Source organism: Poecilia formosa, unplaced genomic scaffold (genome assembly GCF_000485575.1).
Source record: "Poecilia formosa unplaced genomic scaffold, Poecilia_formosa-5.1.2 Scaffold10, whole genome shotgun sequence".
In the NCBI taxonomy this organism is placed as follows: Eukaryota; Metazoa; Chordata; class Actinopteri; order Cyprinodontiformes; family Poeciliidae; genus Poecilia; species Poecilia formosa.
Genome location: NW_006799949.1, coordinates 4,903,975 through 4,919,076, shown reverse-complemented (window position 1 = coordinate 4,919,076; position 15,102 = coordinate 4,903,975). Strand labels below are relative to the sequence as shown.

The 15,102-nt window shown below is 39.2% G+C and overlaps 1 protein-coding gene across 2 annotated transcripts; it reads left to right on the top strand.

Moving 5' to 3' along the window:
* Positions 1 to 247: 247 nt before the first annotated feature.
* On the top strand, positions 248 to 12,564 carry LOC103131057 (guanine nucleotide-binding protein subunit beta-4). 2 transcript variants are annotated; one of them, XM_016665943.1, is made up of 11 exons: positions 248 to 496; positions 5,423 to 5,604; positions 5,724 to 5,762; positions 7,737 to 7,843; positions 8,337 to 8,351; positions 9,657 to 9,720; positions 10,053 to 10,215; positions 10,401 to 10,467; positions 10,686 to 10,887; positions 11,035 to 11,251; positions 12,129 to 12,564. In XM_016665943.1, the coding sequence occupies exons 2-11, from the start codon at positions 5,548 to 5,550 to the stop codon at positions 12,233 to 12,235; spliced, it is 1,038 nt and encodes a 345-aa protein (XP_016521429.1). In that variant the 5' UTR covers positions 248 to 496; positions 5,423 to 5,547; the 3' UTR covers positions 12,236 to 12,564. The 2 variants fall into 2 exon arrangements, with proteins under 2 accessions (XP_016521429.1, XP_007542680.1); XM_007542618.2 differs by lacking the exon at positions 8,337 to 8,351 and having other exon boundaries at positions 250 to 496.
* Positions 12,565 to 15,102: the final 2,538 nt, after the last annotated feature.

Below are 15,102 nucleotides of genomic sequence, written 5' to 3'. Positions count from 1 at the left end.
TTCCTGTATCCCACTCGGTTCCTTTTTGTAGAGGGGCTGGCAGACTGTACCATTTTAGTGGGAGGGGACACAAACACTTTCAGACATTTTCCACGTATGCTTAACAAGAAAAAACATTCGAATCAAAAGCCTGTCTTCATTACTGACGTAAATATACATAGATTTAAAGGTAGAACAATTTTTAATTCTGATTTTGTGATTAAATAAATTAAAATATGACGCATGTAAGCTAGCGTGCACCCCTCAGTGTAGACTGTTGCCATGTTCCCACTTTCATGGGTGTGGTGATTAGCCTGCTTGGTGAAAATTTCAGTCAAATCCGATCCGAGTGGGTGCTCCCTTCTGACCCCTAAAGCGGATTAAATTGTGTGGAAATTAACGCGGCTCCTTTCCACGGTCTCCCCCCTCCCAGCTGAGGCCATGGTTGTCGTGTGAAAACATATCGGTGCGACTCGGACCGAAGGAACGGGACTGAGCCAGAACGCCTCTTTTTCAGGTGAGGACGTGCAGTCTCGTCTTTGGTATTTTGGTTGTCTGTGTGTATGCGTGTGTGTGTGTGTGTGTGTTTTAAGGCTATTTCCTGTTTTTGCTCGGAGCGGGTTTATTTTTGTTTTTGCAGCCTCGGCGGAGTCCAGAATTGTCCAGAACCATGAAATGTCCCTGACGGCAGCGGTTGTGGCAGTTGAAATAACTGCTCCCAGTCTTTTTAATGGCTCAATTCTGTGTTTTCCCCTCCTTGAAGCTTTCCATTGCCTACAAAATCCTCAGCTATCCAAACGCGGCCTTTTCGCCTGTAGGGCGGAAACTACGAGCAAGAAAACTGTCGCTAGTTTTTTATTTGTTTATTTATTTTTACTTGTAATTTACGGTTTTGTTTCCAGTTTTTCCCACACTACTTTAAGTTTTCTTGCTGCACAGTCCTCTACGTAGCTTTTCCCCTGTTTCTTAGTAATTAATATACAGTCCGCCTTCCTATCAATATCAACTGGTGGTGTGACAGGGGCCCTGCCTCCTGCTCCACAGACGCATCTCCACTACATCAGCCTGTAAAAACAACACACTTTATTTGTCGCACAATCTCTTAACATGATTTAACTACGTTTTTGTCTGTGGTTGGGAGTCGGTGTTTGTCTGAAACTGTGAAGTAACACAGTGAATCATGTCATCAATCTCCTGGTTTCATCATGTCATCAACAAGTGGTAACTAGTTTTGGTGGGTCTAGTATCGAAAAAAAGCCGAATATGTCAAATTTCAAATCTCCTGTTTGACAACAGGTTCTGTTTAACTGCAAACGATTTATGTAAGGAACATTAAAAAAAAAAGATAAGCGGTGGGGAAAAAGTAGTTAAAAAAAAAAGATTAAATCATGAGTAGAAATGAAACAAAAAAATAACCAAAGTTTTCAATAATTTTAGATTAGTTAAGTTTGCTTTCTGGAGTGTTTATCAAATGCTCTGATTAGTTTTCACACACAAAACGTGGTTAAATGTTCTGCGTTTTTATTGATTTCAGGTGGTAAACAAAATGAATTAATTACAAGATTAACCCTGTTGATGCTACTCAAGTATATGTCTTAACCTTTTATGTGATTTTTATTGATGTCAGAAGCGTCCATCCATGTATAAGCTATTGTTGATGCTTACATAGCTCCATAACTGGCAAATGTTTTGATTTTGATTTTTCTACAAACCGGGGGAAAATTTTAGGATTCTTTTTTTTTTTAGCCAACTGACAGGCAGTGTTCAGCATCTTGCTTTGGCTTCCCTTGCGTCTAATAAAATTATACTCTTCAGTTGTGTCTAATTTTTATTAGATTCAAGTCTAATATAGATTAAACTTTTATATTTTTGTATAAATTTTTACAAGGCAGTTTAGGTTCCATTAAATTATACAGACTTTGTTTAAACCAAGGTCTGAAAAAAATTAGCTTTTGTGATATTAAAACCTTTGATATAACTTCAGTGGTATTAGTCTCTCTTTTTTTTTTTACAATTAAGAATAAATTAGGGTTTTAAATTAGACTTGTGGTTCTTTAAATTAATATGACCTCGGGTGGTTTAGAAGCCAAACATTGATGTTTGGCATCTAAATATTGTTAAGCTCTTGCAGTGGAAACTATAATTGTAAAAGTAATTGACTGGCCACTATCACAGTTATTAATAATATGTGTTGATGTATGGTATCATCCATAGGTGCTTCAATAATTAATCACTGTTATGATGGAAATATAGTGGAACAAACAGGAGAAACACAATATCAAATACTGTATTTTTGGTCACTGAGTGATATATTAAAACATTTAGAGTGAAGTTCTGTTGTTGTCTAATGTAACTGGATTAAAATGTTTATATAAAGTAAGCAAATTGGCCATAAAATCCAGTCTCTGATGTTGTTATAATTACAGTTTGGACAAACGCTAAAAGTCAGTGAAATTCCAGTAAATATTGACACTTTACATTTAAATGACATTAACTGGTTGACCAGAACGAAGATGATTAATTTTCACGTTACTGGAATCTTGATATCACTTCCTCCATTCTCCAGATGCTTTGTCAGTAGGAACAAGTTCACACCTGGCGGAGACACCCCTTTGATTCTTTAACTCGTGTTATGACATACCAAAATGTACCTGCTTTACTTCTCAGTAAGTGGGAGATGTTTAAAATGTAAGATACTGGTGGAAGATAAAGTCGGGGGAAAAACAAGCCTCTTCTTATTATCTTAAGAAAATGATAAGAAAAGGTTGAGTCATGGATAATCTGAATTACGTATTTGAACCTGTTTTTTATGGTAAAATGCCTTAGGATGACATTTGTTGTGACTTGACAAAATATGAATAAGCTGAATTTGAAAGGGAAAAGTGGCTGAGCAAATTCAGTTTTGTTTTTTGCTCACTTAGCCTCTGTTTCTTTAACCAGAACTTTTGGTCAGTTGCGTATGGGAAATTTGTTCATCAAGAACCAAACTATTATTGCAAATGTGATTTACACTTGTTTCCATCTGTACAGACAAAATATGCATTATTTTTACTTCCTCTATTTTTGTTGAGGGTTTTTATTATACTATGGGAAACTATTTACATTCCCTTTATCCCTTTTTTATCTCCGTCCTTGTTTATCTTTGTTTTTCCTGTATCACCATCGTCCCTTGACTACTCTTTGCATATCCTTAAGCATTAGAGCGACAGATGCAGGAAGTAACTCAAATCTGAAAAATGGGTACTCCCTAATTAAGTTGTAATGCATACAGGAATAAAACTGAGAAAATAGACGGAATGTAAAAAAGAGACAGAAGTATATGTAATCAGAGACAAAAGGGTGAAAAAAGAAAATGATACTTAAATTAACTAAAAACATGTAGGACATGTTAAAAAAAAGAGCGAAATTCCATGTTAAAATGGGTTTGCTAGATGTACGGGAAAAAACAGAGAGGGAAGTAAAGGAATACATAATTTTCATTTAGTATATTCCATATTGGGGTTATTATACATTTTTGCATAAATGTCTACAATCAAGGCAGCTTAGGGCTTAGGTTTCTTTAAAGATGTTCGTTCTTTTATAAAAGAATCGAGGATACCCACCTCAGGGTTTCCCTCACTGTATTATAAGCCTGGCGGGCCATTGGGCTTTATTTGTGTCCCCACCAGGCTAAGCATCACGTATTTATTTTAGTTTTTTGTTTTTAATGATTTCCTCTTTTTAAGGTTTTATACTTGGTATTTAGGTATTAGTCTTCCAGTCTTCCAATAATGCATATGTGATATTTTCAAATTTCCTGTCAACTTTAAAACGATTTTAACTGAAAAACATGGCGGCCGGCTGGATGAATGACTGCCTTGGTACCTCAAGCACAGGGCTTAGCAAGTTTTCTGGGGTAAACCTATATCCTTAACTTTACTTATCTAATCTTTGTTTAATTTTAGGGGAAATTCTCTGTGATCAGCTTTGTTACACCACTTCTGAGTGAACTCCTGGAAATAAAGTGGAATAAAAACAGGAACGACAACATCCTGAATCAAGAAATATAGCCGCCAAACTTTTTTTGACAGTACAATAGTACAAGATTTGTTTGTGCCTTTGCCTTTCTCGTGTTCTTCCCTCTTTTTATTATGTAGAGCTATTATTGTTAAGGAAACTACAACTTAAAACTTTCTAGGATAATTCATCTGACGGCTCTTCTCAAAATAACAGCCTCCTTCCCGTTTTGGTTTCTGATTGAGCAGTAGTTTCTTCATGATGTGAACAAGTCCTTTCATGTAGTTTTAGAAATCAGAGCATGTGTTGCCTAAAGTCCCCCTCCACCACCACAACCAGCACCATCTCATTTTAACCTTTACTGTTATGTTACTCATTGCAGTATTGTTTAACAAAAGCGCTTTCTAAACCCATTATGAGCACAAGCAGCCCTGTGTGACGCCTCGGCCTATGGAGGCATATAGCATAACAGATGGATGGCTGTTTTAGAGCAGAGATGCCTCTGATTCAGGCTGATGCTGAGCTCCTCCTCGGATGCGTCAGAGTGACGTTGTCATGGGCAGCTGAATGCATTGCAATGCCTCAGCACAGGCTTAAATAAATGAGCTCACAATGAGCAGTCCATTGAATCCATCTTGTCAGCTGAGAGGCGCAACAGGCTAAATCGGTGGATTTTAGACATTTTAAAAATGGCTTATCTGGACTAATTTTTGAAGAATTATGAAAGTATTCACAATTATGCCATTCTATAATGAGCGAGTGTTTCAGTGTGGACATATGCAGGCCTGTGTCGGCCCTAGTAGTTAAATTATTGAATATGGATCTAAAAATTTAATCCCAGTACGTTGGATTTGCGGACTGCAGTAGAACGGGGTGGAAAATCAGCAGCCCACGGGGTCGGGGAAGTGCAAACATGTCAGAGGAATCTCTGAGTGCTTTGTGACCCACATTCAGACTCCCCAAGGTAAAGGAAGTGGCAACTTGCACGTGCATAAATACACAAGCAAGCGTTTGCAAATGAATGCTTAATCTGTGACACACTTAGATGTGCTCACATAATGTACTCTCGCTCTCAAATTGTTTCTGTTGTACATATTGTCTAATAAGCCGTCCAGATCGGCCCACACGATGCGCAGACACTCGTTCGGAGCTCGCAGGCACAGCGGTGGGCCGTGCCAGCAGCGCGATGCGACGACACAAAAGGCCGATTGAGCGAGGAAAGGTCAGGGCCCAGTTCAGATGGCCTTTTGAACCAGAGTGAGGGTGTTTGAAGAGACAGACCACCCTCCAAGCTGCCACCCAGCCCCTGAAATCCCCCTGGTGGGCCTGGATGGCAGCATTGTGCCCTCGCAGCTCTCCCCAACCAAAACAGGAAACCTCTGTTTGTGCTGCTATTCTTTTTCCGTATACCTGTTGAACTTACATTATTTCTGTCTCTGTGTTGCAGGTGTCAGCTGGTCAAGTGTTTCGTGTGTGTGAGTGTGTGTGTGCGCGTGCGAGCAGGCTCGTGTGTTTTCTCAACCCAGCCAGTATTCACAGAGGAGTGTGTCCTGAACGCATCTCACAGGGACAATGAGTGAGCTCGAACAGTTGCGGCAGGAAGCCGAGCAACTACGTAACCAAATCCGGGTAAAACAACTTAAAAAAATAAAAATTAAAAAACTTTTGGAAATGACTTGCACAGCTTCAGCTGAAACCATTACTCATGAAACTCTTGAATTTCCTTCATTCTTGATTTCTCCTTGTAGGATGCCAGGAAAGCCTGCAGTGATTCCACTCTGTCACAGGTGAGGGACCTACTTGCACAAAAACCACTTTGTTTATTTATTTTTTGTTGTTTTTCATTTTAGGGCTGTTTTTTGAGACGATGTGTAATTTGGTCAACCAATGTTTCTTACTGAAGCAAGCTGCGTACAGGGTCTGCAACAATGCATAGAAAAATAGATTTCCTTCCCTACAAATGAAGATGAGCTAATTCTAAGAGGTTTGTTCTGGTGACAGGTGTGGCAAGGCTGTAAATGTTACAATTTTCTAACAATTTACTGCAGTAAAAGTCTGATTCCATTTAAATACACTAAAAGTGAGCATTAAGCATTACTCTTCGTGGAACTCTGTAAAAACTGGAGACTACTACTCAATCTGGAAAAATGTGGTATCAGTGCATCCGTACTGACAAAATATTTGCCACTTAATCTACTGTGAATTGCTAAAATATTAAATGTATTACAATTAATGTTAAAATGTATATTAGAGCTGACCAATGTTGGAGTCAAATGAGTGACGGTGCATAGGGTGGCACTGAAAAACTGCAAGGAAAAAAGCCTAAAAACACACAGTCAAAAAGACAGTGGAACGACACAGAAATGATAATGAAAATGTTTTGGTATAGATGTAAAAAAAATAAATAAATAAAAAAAATAAGAATTTTTAAGCACAATTTAAAAGTGATACACATGTGTGCAAATTGTAGCCAGGATGCTCAACATAGGAAATTATGGCTTATTTTATTCAGTCAGACCTAAAACATGCATAATATGTCTGATTTGTATACTAAACTACATTTTGTGAACAAACTCTGTGAAAGAATTGCCTCTTGAGCCTTTGTTTTCAAATAATGCTATGATTAGACTCTGTGTCCAATGTATTGTTACAGTTTGCAGGCGTAACGGCTTAAAGTAATGCAATACTTATGAAAGATTGCTTTGCTGAAATGGATGATTTATCATTGGTGATCAGAGAAATATCACAATTGAAATTCTGTTTTTCATAATTAAGGAACCACTTTGGTCTGGAGCTCTTTATTTTACCTGGATGTGGTTTTACTCTGGGCATAACTGTGTATTTGTACAAAACACCGAAGACTTCTCCAGCCACGTTTCTTTGACATCCACTTTCACTTCTAGAGTGCGACACTGATCGTCTCCCCCAAGATCAAAATCTCTGAGTAGTGAAAGATCGTATCAGTTTTTTAACATGGTAACTCTCTTCATTGTAGGCTGCTGAGCTTTATTTTCATTTTTGACACAAAACATCATGCACATGCCCCTCTGGTATGTCCTCCACATTTGGGTATGTTATAAATAATCATGGTCGGAACAATTGGAACCACATTGAGGTCATTTTTATTTGACGTGTATCTAGCAGCTTTTTTATTTTTTATTTGCTGGTTTGTCTTGCTGTTAAACACATTTTGCGCTCTTTAAAGATCGTTTTAATAAGTATTCAGCAATATGTTATGATTTAATTCTGATCAAATGCATAAAAAGATCAAAACTGGATATTTTTACTTTTAAACCCTGGATCAGGGAGTAGACCGTGTTTAAGGGTCAAACAAGTACTACGAGTTGCCTGCAAATGAAGCTGTTTTACTTTACTAGTTTTTATGGCAATTCGTTGAAGAAAACCTCCTTAAGGGAACGAGCCGCTTCAGGCTGAATGTTGGACTGGCCCAGTCAAAGTCCATATCGAAATCCAATTAAGTCAGTTAAGTATCTGGTGTTCAGATACTAACTTCACAGCAATGCATTAATTTGCATGTATTTTATTCATTCTAATTGAATATTTGAAGTTTGTGGTTTTACCATTTAGACTTCGCTGTACATAAATAAAAGTCCAGGAAATCCTGATATAAATGTTTTCTTGCTTTTTTTTTTTTTTTTTTTAAGTATCATCCTGTTTTTGCTACCTCAGCTTGAGTCCAGTTCTGGCATCGGTCTTTCCCTCCAGTGTAACCAGTGACCCGTCTTCCTGTGTTTATGCAGATCACAGCTGGTCTGGACTCGGTGGGCCGGATACAGATGCGGACGCGACGTACTCTCAGGGGACACCTGGCCAAAATCTATGCAATGCACTGGGGGAGTGAATCCAGGTGAGGATTCTCTTTTTCATTTGTAGAAATTTATGTTAATCGGGTTCTCTGTTTGTTTCGTTTTTGCAAGAGTTGTGTATTTAGAACATTTGATTTAAAAGCTGTGATTTGGCTGTGTTTAGATTTTTGCCTTTGCAGTATTTACGTCCGCCATTTGCTGCCTTAATTTGTTCAATCGGCTCCAGTGCAATCTGTCTACAGTCAGTTCCAAAGTCCAGCCAAAGTAAGAAAAAGAACAAAAAATATTAGTTCATCTTCAATCTATGTTTATGATCCTGCAGCATTGAATACTTCAGCTGCTGTAGAAGTACCAATGAAAAGTTCTGGTTCAAGTACTTTGTATTGCAGCATAACTTTAAAGTACAAATCAAAAATAAACTTTTTTTTTTTTTTTTTTTTTTTTTTAATTGGTGGTAATAAAATATTTTCCTTTTGTTCTATTGTGTGTTTGTGTCACTCTTTCTTTCTCCATCAATGCAATGCAATGTGGCAGTGACGACAGTCCCAGGTCTGGGGCTGTACAACAATCAGTTCCACCCGTTCTCCCACTCCCCTCTCTACTAATATGACTAATATTCCCATAATCCCCTTTTACTATCACTTTAACAAGACACCAGCACTGTTTTACCTCTTTGCTATGAGCACAGTAGCGACATTTGGCATAAAACGCTTACCTTATTACAGATGCAGTTTCTAAGATCTCAGTTTTTACTGCCGTTTTCTTGCAAATCTAACATTGCAAGATTCTGTTGTCTACAAATGTTCATTAAACTAGATCTTATAAACTCCTTTTTTTTTTTTAACAATTTGCTGCAAATATGCACACTGAGAGGCACCAAGAATTAACAAGTTAGGATTTTAGTTCACATTAAGTATGCATGCAGTGCACTAATCTTGAGGCATAGAAAGTATTTTTTTGTTTCCGCAAGCTGCATATACTAATTTGATCTGGATCAAAATTACACAAGTATATATATTTTTCCAACTAAAAAAGGAAGGTAAAAAAAAAGGCCTTTGCCTCATGAAAAAAAAAAAATTACAATAATGTCAATCGGCAAGACATGCACAACTAGTGATTTTGATCCATTTGTTGTAGGTGTTTGACATGAAGCAAATCTTTACAGCTGTGAGACTAGTTCTGGCGTTTCTTAATGAATCCACCAAGTCTCATTAACGTAATTCAGCGTGATATTTTTATGCTTTTGAAAGATGCAGTGGTGTTTAATGGCACACTTGGACTTGTGTAAAGGCCTGATGTCTGTGGCTGCTCCTTAAGACGTGTGTTCGGTTGAAGGTGTGAGCGTGCATAGGCGTGCCGAGCACCTTCTACGTGACCCCCCCCACTTCCCCCCAGAGACCAGTATTTGTTTTGTATACAGCCACTGACATTTGAGGACTACAGCTCTCCTCTTGATTGTACTGCAGCACCATCAAACCACTTCCTTTACCTGGAGAGGTGGAAACACCCCATCAGGATGAGAGGGAGGGGTTCCAGCTGTTCCTGCATCTGTGCCATCTAGAACCCCCCTGCCCCCACCTCACTACTCAAATTTTCCTCCCAGCTTAAGTAAACCACAGTTTTGGCTTTTGCATTAGTGAAGGTTTGAATATTACTTGGGTTGGGACATGCAGAGGAGTAAGAGATTGGTGACGCTAAATGCTTTTTAACCTCCAGGCTGACGATCCAGCACAGCAGTGTTTAAGGTGGCTGCCACTCATTGCTTATAATAAACAAGGTGCATGTAGCTTAGATTGTGCTTGATAATGTGGATATGAGTGGCGTGTCATGCTCATGTGCTTCACCTGCCTCCAGGTTACTGGTCAGTGCCTCGCAAGATGGAAAGCTGATCATCTGGGACAGCTACACAACAAACAAGGTGTGTAGGATTAATAATGGCTGACAGTTGAAATTATTTACACTAAAATCTGAAGTGTCTTGTGATGATTTGTTGCAATAAGTGTGTTTTAGTCATAGTAAGTTAATTAGAAGCAACGTAGTGAAATTATACAAGTGCAACAAAACCTGATTTTCATTTACCGTCGATGAAGCTGCTACATCATTTAGAAAGCAGATTTAGTGATCTAGGTTGTGGTGGTGGTGTTGCAATGAGTGCGAAGCAGTTTGTATAACAGACACAAGCCTTTCTTTGGACCCTAAGTTTTGTATGAAATGTGCAGTTTTCTGTCGCTCACTCTTGTTTGAATTTAGATGCATGCTATCCCACTGCGTTCTTCATGGGTGATGACGTGCGCCTACGCCCCCTCTGGGAACTATGTGGCCTGCGGAGGCCTGGACAACATCTGCTCTATATACAGTCTGAAGACCCGTGAGGGCAACGTGCGGGTCACCCGAGAGCTACCTGGACACACAGGTAAGGGGGATTTCTTTATTTATTTTTTTATTTTATTTTATTTTTTATTTTTTTCCACTTGGCCACACTTTGTATTGTCCCCCCTGGTTACAATGGCAGTAAAACTTATTTTACATTGAGTTTTCAGGGCAGAATATTAGGAAAAATGAGTTCTGTTCTAATATAGGTTCTCTGCTTATGTTCAGGTTATTTGTCTTGTTGTCGCTTCTTGGACGACACCCAGATATTAACGAGCTCCGGAGACACCACCTGGTGAGCAGACCCCACACTCAAAACACTGCAGCCCATTGAGTGCTGACAGAGGATACTTCACGATTTACATTTTTAAACCACTGTACTCTGTACATGTATTTAGTGCTGGTATATTTTGGTTTCATTGGGTTTGTCTCTTTCAGAGTAAAACAAAAAACACTGTTTGGGTCACTAATAGAACTTTTTTTTTTACTCTTTTTTTTTTTTCTGTTTTAAAGTGCATTATGGGACATAGAGACGGGCCAGCAGGCCACCTCCTTCACCGGCCACACAGGCGACGTGATGAGCCTGTCTCTTAGCCCTGACTTCCGGACTTTTGTGTCCGGCGCCTGTGACGCCACCTCCAAGCTGTGGGACATCCGTGACGGGATGTGCAGGCAGTCTTTCACCGGCCACGTGTCTGACATCAACGCCGTCTGCGTGAGTTCTGTAACTTTTGCCACAGACGAACAAACTCAAGTTTGGAGGATTGCACTTTCTGTTGGACAAAAGAACCCCAAACCTTTAACTGTTCACTGTCTGAACAGTAAAAGGTTTAGCAGTTGTTTCTACTTTTTCTTTCTGCAGTTTTTCCCCAACGGTAATGCGTTCGGCACAGGCTCGGACGACGCCACCTGCAGGCTTTTTGACCTACGTGCCGACCAGGAGCTGATGACCTACAGCCACGACAACATCATCTGCGGCATCACCTCTGTGGCCTTCTCCAAGAGCGGCCGTCTGCTGTTAGCCGGCTACGACGACTTCAACTGCAACGTGTGGGACACTCTGAAAGGGGACCGAGCAGGTATGAGACAAATGACCAGGCTTCAGCTCCCACCATGTAATGTCGAGCAAAATCTGTCGTTAATTGTAAATGCGTTTCTTTTTAGGTAACCAGGGAAAAGTTTTTGTTTCTGCTCTTATTTCACCCTATGTATCTGGCGAAATACGAAGCAAGAATTCAGTTTGAAAAAAAAAAAAAGAGCTCTATAAGTTGGCAGTAACTTAAAATCAAATCTGTGAGAAAGAGAAAATGATTTAAAGTCTGTTATGTGATTTTTTTTTTTTATTTATTTTGAATTCCAAACTGGATTCCAAAGACTTTATTGGTCAGCTGTCTGCGCTTTGAATTGACATGCACTGTATTCTGTTTATGGATCACTGACTGAAAAAGTATTTTTAATGTGGAACAAAGGTAAAAGCAGTATATTGCAAAAAAGTTCAGTTCACCGCAAGGAAACACATCCAAAAACTTAAGTTAAAGACGGACATATCTTGGAGAAACTTCCAGAAACTGGAGTCCATAATATCTATAAGCAGCCTCTATTTTTTCTGGTACGTTACAATTTTTCTGTTATTTCTGTAAACTTATTGCTGTTGCTATACTTTGTTTGATTAATATGTTTGACTGCATTAGCCGTGTAGAGCCACATAATATGTACTCAACTCGTTGAAATGGACTTTATTTAGGGAAATCTGTAAAAGAAGCTTTTTCCTTCCACTTCAGTTTCGCTTTACTTTGTGTTGATCAGTCACATAAAATCCCAGTAATACACTTTGTTTCCAACTTCAGTGTGATGAAAACAAACAGTGCTTAGGAAGCATGAAAACCCTTGCGAACCTCTGTACGTACAGATTGTGTAACCGGCCTGCGGCTCTGCATCGTCTTCCTTATCCTGCAGGCGTCCTCGCCGGCCACGACAATCGTGTGAGCTGCTTAGGAGTGACCTCTGACGGCATGGCCGTGGCCACCGGATCCTGGGACAGTTTCCTCCGGATCTGGAACTAAACTCAGCGTCTCGCCTGATGTACTCGATCACTGCCCGTCACCTTGGGTCTGCAGCCCCCCGACTCACCCGCTGGGCTGGACTTGAGGGAGTGCATTTCTGAAGCCCTTCTCACTCCTCCAAGCTGAAGACTTTCTCAACCTTTTTCAGTTTTTTTTTTTTTTTCCCTCAGCAGAGCTGTCACAAAGCCACAAAAACCTCTTTATAAAAAGTCGTCAAATTGAAACCATGAAATTATTTCTAATGGAAATAACTGAAAGATAATTTTGATTTCCTCTTTTTCTTTTTAAGGGCATTAAAGTGCATTTGTGGCCACGAGTACAAAACAAAATTAGTATCAGTGTGTAATATGTAAATGTATATATAAAGGCAGTATATATGTATAGCATTATGTGTGTATATATGCATCATATATGCATATATAATGTGTGTATGTATATATTTTTGTAGTTCATTTGCCTATCGAGGTATTTTTGTTGCTTTTCCTCTTTTGTTTTACGATAAATAGACATAACCGCAGAATGCCAGAAATATTATTAGCGAACTTTAATTAAAGAAAAATGACAGTAAGCCTTTTCACTCAGTTGCGAGTCAAAATTTAGCCTGGCTACATTTTTTTTTAATTATTATTATTATTGGCATATTTAGGTTTTTTTATTTTGGCATTAGTTGAGTCAAAATTTTCATTTTGTTTTGGAAGGGAATCAAGAGATTGAGATTTCAGGAGGAGCTTCAATCCAATATTTTTTCTTTTTCTTTTTCTTTTTTTTTTTTTCTTTTGTTTCTTTTTGTCTGGACCAAGCTTTAACTGCAAAGTAGAAACTGTTGAAGTTCAGGCTACAGTAGGCGGGGAAGGAAACGTTCCGAGGCTTCGGTTTGGCCTCCGCTCTTTTGGATTGGTGGTTTCAGATCATCGAAAGCTGAATATCGGGACAACCGCATCCATTCCACCCAAATCGGCTGCAGCTCGACTGGTGAATGGAGGTCGTAATAGCCCTACCTCGTGTGATCTGCAGAAGATTCGTCTTTCCTTCAGCATTAGGTTCGGTTATTTATATACATTATGATGGCAACAAAAATACAAGCAGAAGCTGGTTTCTCCCTGCAATCCCGACACAACTCTGCCCAAGGACAAAAAAAAAAAAAGTTGAGTTTGTCTGACCAGAGTCTACAGGAACTTCTTGTTGGGACTGTGAAGGATTGTAGCAGCCTGAGAAAACCGGGAAAAAGATGTCAGAGCTTGCCGTGTCAGTTTAGTATTTGTTTCCCTCCTGAATGAAGGATTGAACTTGTTTTTATCATCAAGGTGTGAGAAAAGCAGCAGAAAATATGTTAGCCACTTCAAAATCACACCAGTGCCATAGCAAGCCTGCTACAAAAAAGAAAAAGGACACAAACATTTAAACTTTAGCATTTTGTTTCTCACCAAAATCGTATCATAAACCTTTTAGTCTAACTAGTGAAGAACGTACACCTAATAATAGAGAGCTAGAAGCGCACTCACAAGCAGTAGTACAGATTTTTGTGATGGAGGTTTCTCGTTATCCATTTTTGCATTCAAGAACCTTGAAACAAAACCCAGATCTTGTGTGAGTTGGACCCATCAGCTGTCTCAGGTGCCTGTCTGTGATTCTAAACTTTTGAAGCTTGTGGGCTGGACAGAGGAGGGTTTGCAACGAGGCACTGCTGTCTCCGTTTTGCCTTAGTATGCCGTTCAAAATGGAGGGTGAAATTAGCCAAGAAGAATAGAAATGTTTTTTTTTTTCTCTCTTTTATTTTATACAAACTCCCCACATTGATCCTACAGTCTGGAATTTGATTTAGTTGTTTTCCAGGTATGGATAAATTCAGAAAAATAACATATTTCTCTACCCATTTTTCCCTGATTTATTGGTAACATGGAAAATGTGTATGTATGTGTGTAAGTAAATGGAATGTTGTATTCATCCATCAGTCTGTCCATTAATCTGTAATCCATGATTCATCCTGTCAATCCATGCATCTATGTGTCCATCTGCCAGTGCATCTGTCCACTCGTCCATTCTTCTAAACTGGTTTGTCCTTCAGTCCATTCATCCATTTATAAACCAATCCATCAACTGGCCGATCTCCAGTAGCCGCCCGTCTTTCAATCAAACAATTCATCCTTTAACCCATTTATTAATAAACCAATCTGGCCATCCATTCATCCAGTTTATCAACCCTACAAATAATCCATCAATTTCTCTATCCATGAGCCAATCTACTTATCAGATATCTCTTCATCCAACCATCCATGCGTTCCACAGATTGTCTATTCAGTCGTCCAACAAGAAATCTTTCCTTCTTTACCGCTTTGTTTTCTACATGCCATAGCTAAAGCCTGTCTCCTGAGGGGAGATGTCTAAAATTCATAGTAAATGTTTGTCTTTCTGCTCGAACCATGGCTCAGTAATGACTTGTGAAAGTGTGGCGTTTAGGAGCCGTGTGAGTGAGAACGTGCTTTCCTCCCAACAGAAGCAAACACTGATTCCAGTGAACACTAAGACAAACGCTTGGAGGAAAACCACATGCAGCTCCTCACCGCTTCTTAATGCCTCGCTTGTTTTATTCTTTGTATTTTTTTATTTTAAATGTACAAATCTGCTTTCATCTAACAGAAACGTTTGCATTTCTGGTTGGTTCAGCCGTCAGTTATTCCCTCTTTGAAAGAGCCGTGGTTCTGGTCAACATGCCATTTTAAAGGGTTCATGTGATTTAACTCTTCTTTTGACGTTGAAAGACTCACCCTGAGGGAATGTTTGTGAGCAGCAGATAGATCGTAGGATATCCTGGAGAGACCATAGGATGTGAAATGTCTTGCATATCAGTTTTGACGAAGGCTTGTGTG

Coding starts and splice junctions, on each gene's coding strand:
- LOC103131057 (XM_016665943.1), top strand. CDS start 5,548: ATGAGTGAGCTCGAACAGTTGCGGCAGGAAGCCGAGCAACTACGTAAC. Junction 10,888..11,034: donor CTGACATCAACGCCGTCTGC/GTGAGTTCTGTA, acceptor TTCTTTCTGCAG/TTTTTCCCCAACGGTAATGC. Junction 11,252..12,128: donor TCTGAAAGGGGACCGAGCAG/GTATGAGACAAA, acceptor CTTATCCTGCAG/GCGTCCTCGCCGGCCACGAC.